The sequence below is a fragment of the Opisthorchis viverrini genome (assembly GCF_000715545.1).
Source record: "Opisthorchis viverrini unplaced genomic scaffold opera_v5_301, whole genome shotgun sequence".
Taxonomy (NCBI): domain Eukaryota; kingdom Metazoa; phylum Platyhelminthes; class Trematoda; order Opisthorchiida; family Opisthorchiidae; genus Opisthorchis; species Opisthorchis viverrini.
The window spans coordinates 84,571-91,380 of NW_008751955.1; the positions used below are offsets into that span (position 1 = coordinate 84,571).

Genomic DNA, 6,810 nt, shown 5'->3' on the forward strand with positions numbered 1-6,810 from the left:
ACTTCTCGTTCGAATCCAACCCCCTTTGTGTCCTCATCCAACCTAACCCCAGCACTTAACTTTCCTACAACAGTGCAACCAGTGAGTCTGCTTGTTCTCAGATTGCTCCATATTTTTGAGACTAAACTTACCATGTTCTCCCAATTCGAATTATGGCATCTCAACCTCCACCTTATCTCGTTGTGACTCCGGCCATTTACGCAACCGCCCAAGGTCACTCGTGGCCAGCAGTGGTTTTCCAGTTTTAGTTCATTTCTACCGACTGAGTCTTTGAATCAGTCGGACCTCATGCCCATTGTTCCCTACAAGTTGCGAAAGAAACCTGTCATCATTATTTCATCGAATACTCCTCACTGTTCATTAAGTTGTCCCCATTTCGCGGAATCTCCACTACCCGCAAATCCCCCAGTCACATGCCCCATTCTGACTGTAAACGCATGAACATGCCAGAAGTTATGCCACCCACAACTTGGGAAATAAACATTATCATTATAAGGGAGACAATGCTAAAGTCGTCACAAACTCCTATCTGCACTGGAAGGGAGCCAACCTTCCTGTAGGTGATTCGGCGCACCTTCTCCCGCATTAATCGGGATCGGAGCTCAAGTCAAACCGGTTCCTGAGTATGCCCACCAAGTTCTCTACTGAGGACGCACGAGAGACTCAGCCCCAACTAAGCTTCTCTAATGAGCTGCTACAAACATGTTAGCCTGACTTGAATTCGCGGACTGTGAAACGCGTCTCGCGGTGTTTGACCTATTTCTCCTGAAGTGTCGTCGCCCCCTGAGAAGACCCACTCCTTACTTATGCCCTGTCTGAACAAAGCTTTGCCAGCATGTATTTCACCGTTGACCCAAAAAACATACGGTGAGGAAATTCCAAGTAGATTTTCAAGCTCAGGGGGCATACTTTCATTCATCCCATTTAGGGCAGTTTCTCAATGGAATAACATTCCTCCGTCAGTGGTCCGCGCTCCATCTAGAACCCAGTTCGAAAGACCACTAGACATGTATTTATGATAAGCTTGCCTTGTTTAGTTATCCTAGGTATATTGCACTGCTGTGCCGGTTGACTGCAGAAGTAAAATCTCCGCCCAGGATACCTCCACTGCCTGGTGACGTTATCAAACAGTGGGGCATAAAAAGGTGCAAGCCAAATTTGTCCGTGAATAAAATGGTGACAGTCATATGTCTGTCGGAGATTCAGCACGCAGAGTAGTGATGAGATGCAAAGCCTGTGACGAATTACAAGGCACATCCATCAGCCAACCAGCGGAATCTGGTTCAATCGTCCCAGTGTTTAATAGTGGGTAGTCGGAATTCGACGCAACCCAAGGTCATTTAGGCAAACAGCTTGAATTGTTTTAGTCAGACAAGCAATTTGGCCGTCGCAGTTAATTACCAGTCACTTGAAGAGGGCTATGAAACCACAAGAGCTAGTCATAGCTGTAATTGCTAAGGTAATAAAACGACGAACGCAGTATTTAAGACGGTATCTAGGATTGATTGCACACTAAAGACACAGACCGCCTAAGAGGCGGGAGCTTTGAGAAGAAAAGCAAATTGCGCTTTGTCAGATGTCGTGTCAAGTTGTCAGAGGATAACCTCTGGTACACGTTTCCGCCGAATGTGTTGGGTCCGCTGACAATCGCACCACATTTTTCATCTAATCCATCCGACCACAGGCATGTTCGGAACTGGCTACCTCAGAAGCAGAATTATGGTGAGGTCCTGCCAGTGACTAGTGTGAGTCAGAAATCATAAGACCATCAGCCTACAATGTTTCGGTCCATTGTGCAAAAGGTGGCTTTGGTGAGCATCAAAATTCTGACGTTTAAATTCCAAATGTACCTCAAAGACTAGATCACTCATCATTAATTAGAAGTCTCTCTGTATGGAACAAGTCGGCAGGAGCTTTGGACGGTTCCGATTGTTATGGTGACGCGGAAACCCCGATGACCCTGCTGAAAGGAATCTCGGAGCAATGAAAAACAGAAGATCACGCAAATGTTTTGGGCGCACGGAACAAAGCTGCCTGACAGTATAATCCCAGGAACCTGATATGAATTCGTCGCCGATAAACTGGTGAAATTCCATCAGTTGTCTTCGGCCCAACTACTCAGTAAATTCAGAAAAAAGGTTTCCACTGTCGGTCGCATCAGACGATTGCCTTCAGATGTGAATGTTTTACTGGAAGCGGGCTGACAAGCCGCCGAGAAATGGCACGTCTTAAGCTTGAGGAACGAAGTGTTCTAGGTGCTAAGAGTAAAAATATCCAACAAATAGAGACGTCCCATGACCAGAAAATCGCTTAATAAGGAAGACGATGTGATATTCTGCGTAAATGGAATGAAGCATTTCGCTGATGTGGCAACGTCGCAAACAGAGATCTGAATTTATTGATTAAACTCCTAAATTGCAACCGCATCGACCATTCACATCATTCCTGAACTCATCTGCGTGGCTACCCAAATCGATCAGTCGGGAGCATCCCTGCATATTCTGAATTGATTGTGGGCGATACCTAAGGAAGTGCTTCCATTGATGAAGGAAAACTCGTTCAAGGTGAGATATGAGTCTTTTGTTTCTTTTGATGCACGGCTGAATCAAAGAATAGGGTCTTTTAACATTTGTAATTCAACCCCCATGATTAGCCGTGAAAACGTCCAGCGCTCTTCCAAGTCTCTGACCATTCAGACAAATGAGCTTCGTGTTTAATTTAGATTCAAACTCTTTCCGAGAAAGCAATTCAAATCTCGTAAGTACCGCGGTCATCGCAGCCCAAGCAGTAAAAAATCCGGTGGATCTCCGGAGTGCATTATGCATTCAGTATGAGATTTGGTGGCCACTTCACTAGACTGTGAAGGGGAGTGGGTCAACCCGATTGTGGTCGAATTGCAGAGGTTAAAGTCTATCCCTAAATATCTAGATTCCAGGCCGATAAATGCATCCTAAGAAGTAAATATTGGCAACTTCCTACGTCATGTGGCTTCCTGCACGAAGTGAATGTAGCGCAGTCATTGAAAAGTGTAAAACAATCATCAATAGTACTTTTGGATGGTTTAGCTGGCTTTGCTAGGCGTTTCCGTCTGGTGAGGCCGTTCATAAACCAAGAAAGGCCTTCCATACAACTTCATTGCAGGTGTTCCGCCAGCTGTCAAGCGTGTTTCGAAACTGAGCCTTTCATGCAAACCAAATCTAGAAAGTACATGGCAAAACTTCTGAACGATTCTCTGAAGGTGTAAGCTTAATGCGAGAAGTAGAGAAACGTGTGGCCTCCGCTTCTTCTGGTGGATATTTGCTGACTGTCGACGGTCTAAAAGCAAACCCAAAAAGTCAGGGTCATTCAGTATATTTAATCTTCAGGTCACGGATTTTTTTCGGGTGCATTCAAAACCGGTAATCATTTCAGCCGTTTTCTACGAGGCCTGGCAGATTCCGTAAACCGGCTCTGCTTCAAATCAACCGGCTTTACAACTGAAACCCATATATTCCTCCCCAGTCATTGTTCCAAGTTTTTGTTTTCTGCTATTTGCTGCTACGTACCTGCTCTTAAGCACGACCCCTTGATTTAGCCTCCCAAACAGGCTGGGAAATAAACCCATCACCAATGGTGTTTGCAAACAGATATGTAAACGATGTCGTAGCCAGTAAAAAGTTACATTTTTGAAAACTGGGGCCGCAGTATCTCTAGGTCCTTCACTTGTATACCACGATTTAGAGTTACCCCTTAACGTACACAGTGGCAGTAGCTTTAAGTTGGTCCTCATGCAGCGAGACAAGCGGGCGAACTGTAGGAGTCATGGCATGGCGCAAGCAGGATTAAACTACACACGTATTTAGAGTCGATGGTCATAGATATCAGTTTATGGGTTCACACTGATAATCTCGCAGCAGGACTCATTCGGAGCTCTACGATTAATTGTACAAGATAAAACTCAGTCAGCAGACCAAACTTCCGTGACATGCGTAAGAAATTTTTTGCGGACGACCCGCCCGCGCTTTGGCCGCATGAGCGGTGCACTTTCCACCAGGACGTGTCGAGAGACTAGCCACTCGAATAAAACCCGTGTACAAAGACCTCAGCTACACAAACAGCGCCTGAATCTGAAGATGAAGATCCTTGAATATGACTGGACAGGCATAAAAAATGTTTCACCGGCTTAGTGATATGATTGCATTTATTCCTCGGTCAACCTGTTTTATTCAAAGGCAACGAAGTAACCATAACCGAGGGCCAACTGCATGAACTAGAAAACTGTTCTACTAAATAAAAAACAGAGCCCTATACTACCCCTTGTACAGAATCATCAGAACAAAGTGTAGCGGAAGTTTCAGTAACGTCCACGCTAAAAGCGTTTATGCAACCATTATGTGGTCACCCGTTGAACCGTCACGATGCATAGGGTTATGAGTTAACCGAGGATGATTCGTACACTCGAAAGTTGAACACCCAGGGCCTCAACAATAACAGCAGTGCAGAAACGTCAGGGGACAGAACCGCTACTGGCAACTTTGCTTCATCGCGTAATCAACTCTGCAGTCCCTACGGAAGGATTAGAAATTATCATCTCATCACAACCCATAACAACTTAATCCTTCAGGGAGCACTACAAAGCCATGACAACGCAGCCGTTAAAGCGCATGAGTTACTTCACACGGAAATCATATCCGGTGCAGGTCTAACCTTCTCTGACCGGATCACCCAGATTCAATCGCCATCCCATTCAGAAAGCCACCTAGAAAATAACAATGTCTGATCTGGAAAATGCAGCAAAATTGCTCGAGTTTATCGGTTCTCTGGCATAGGACGGCATTTTGCTGGATCCTGCTTCCGTAAACAAAACCCCGAATCCCTGGACTTTCTACACTATTCCAAAAGTTACTGGTGGTACCTCAGATGTCGCTGATCACCCTCAAAATCCGGACAGACGCAGCATGATATTCCGGCTCCCGTGTTATTGCTGGAATAATTCCTACAAGCGTTCATTTAACCAGATGTGTCGGCGACTCATCCCAGAGCACCAAACCCTGAGAAGATCAACAGAAGCACAGAATCTCATACCTACAGCCAGTTATCTCTTGAAAACTTGACACTCTGGAGAACTTCAAATAAACTTATTGCAGCTCCAAAAAGCTTAAACAGCACTGCCCCTCTGAGCGAGTTTAGAACAATCGAAATGACATAACCAGTCCATCTTAGGGATCCTAAAATCTCTGAAGAGTTGGGAGTCTTCAGACCAGGGCTGTCAATTTTCGCAATCATAATGAAATCTGTTCTCGCAGTTGCCCCGTATGCGCAAAACTTCGACCTCAGTGAGACGTCATTCTGAGACCGTCAGTAGTGAGGAGCGGCAATCTCCCAAGGTTCGTTGACGCGTGCCTTGATTTGAACGGTCATCATAATATTGCGGTCGACTCAAATGCCGGACTTATTAAATCTATTGAGATTCAAGCCTTCGGCACAGGGCTTCAGAAGGTGATAAAAGGAGTTGAAACTCCAAAACATTATTTTGAAATTTGAAGGCGTGAATCACTGAGCCGTCTTCGGGATGGCATTTTGAGATATTCAAGTGGCGAGGCAGTCGTCAAATAAATAGTGACCTCCGCACATACAAATTTACTGATAATTCCTCAGGTGTTATTTGGAGCCAAGGCCTTACGATTCCTTTTTAGTTCACATTTCGCGATTATTTCGATGAGTTAACAGAAACCAAGTTGCCTACTCAGGACGCACAAAAGACATCGCCCTCATTGAGCATGTCCTACGAACCGCGACGAAAATGACTGCCGGCCTCCGCGGACTACGAAACGCATCTGACGGTGCTTGACCTCTTCCCCCTGGAGTATCGTCACCTCCGAGGTACCCAATCCTGATTTATGCCCTGTTCGAACAAAGCTTGGTCAACAGGTTTTTCACCATGACCCAGCAAACACACGGCGGGCATATGAAAAGGAATTTTTCAAGCTCAGAGCGTACAATTCATTAGGCAAAATTTTTTCTCTCCTTTCGGGTAGTAGCCGCCTGAAATAACCTTCCTCCGAAGGTTATCCACGCTCCTTCTAGAACCCAGTTGAATTCACTCAGGGCTCCCGAATAAATTCGATCACCTTGGTCAAGCTGACTAGAGCATCTCAACAATTTCTTCGGCCAACATTGGTAAGGACTCATCTGGCCCAACATCCCAGAAAAGCCTCAAGACAAGACCTGATTATTACTTCACGAACAATAAACACGTGTCCAGTAGCAGGAACTATTCCATCAAGCGACCTGAGCATTGAGATCTCGTTGAGTGGAACGCAACCCGTTGATCACTTTGCAGGATGCGTGTGGGCTAGGCTACACCCAGAACGCCCAACTCGATGTGAATGGTCGGAAGATCAGTCCTCTTGCCCATCCAGTGTAAAGCCGAGCTCTGATTGGTTTACAGTGTGGACCCACTGTCGATCGCGCTGAATGCCGGTTACCGGTGGCGCGTTCTGAAGGTGTTTAAGTTCCCGGGGTGTTGTTGCATAGACTTTAAATCCAACGAGTTGTACATGGGTTTCCTACCTTTTTTGAGGCGCCTAATGTACATTGTGGAATATCAATATCACCACTTTTTGATTTCTCATTTTTGTGACCTATGAGGAGTTCACGAAAGGCTCCGTAGGATTTCAACAACAAATAGAACCTTAATTTGGTTCGTATGCACTGCAACAGCACTTTTAAGTGTTTGTTCCACTTCGTTTTTGCCTAAGGTGTAACGTTTTTTAAATATAATCCCCGGCGACTTACACGGTCTCTACGTGCAGGTGATGAGTGTTGCTG

At 45.4% G+C, this 6,810-nt stretch overlaps 2 protein-coding genes across 2 annotated transcripts in view; one reads left to right on the forward strand and one right to left on the reverse strand.

Annotated features, from left to right (window-relative positions):
- The window catches only part of T265_09693 (hypothetical protein), a gene marked incomplete at both ends in the record, with an annotated part of 87,780 nt that overhangs the window by 53,894 nt on the left and 27,076 nt on the right, over window positions 1–6,810 (forward strand). The window contains one exon of the mRNA XM_009175849.1: window positions 249–429. Within this exon, the coding sequence (XP_009174113.1) occupies window positions 249–429 (181 nt within the window). The remainder of the gene's footprint in view (window positions 1–248; window positions 430–6,810) is intronic.
- Window positions 1–6,810, reverse strand: part of T265_09692 (hypothetical protein) — a gene marked incomplete at both ends in the record, with an annotated part of 25,880 nt that overhangs the window by 10,964 nt on the left and 8,106 nt on the right. The window lies entirely within an intron of this gene.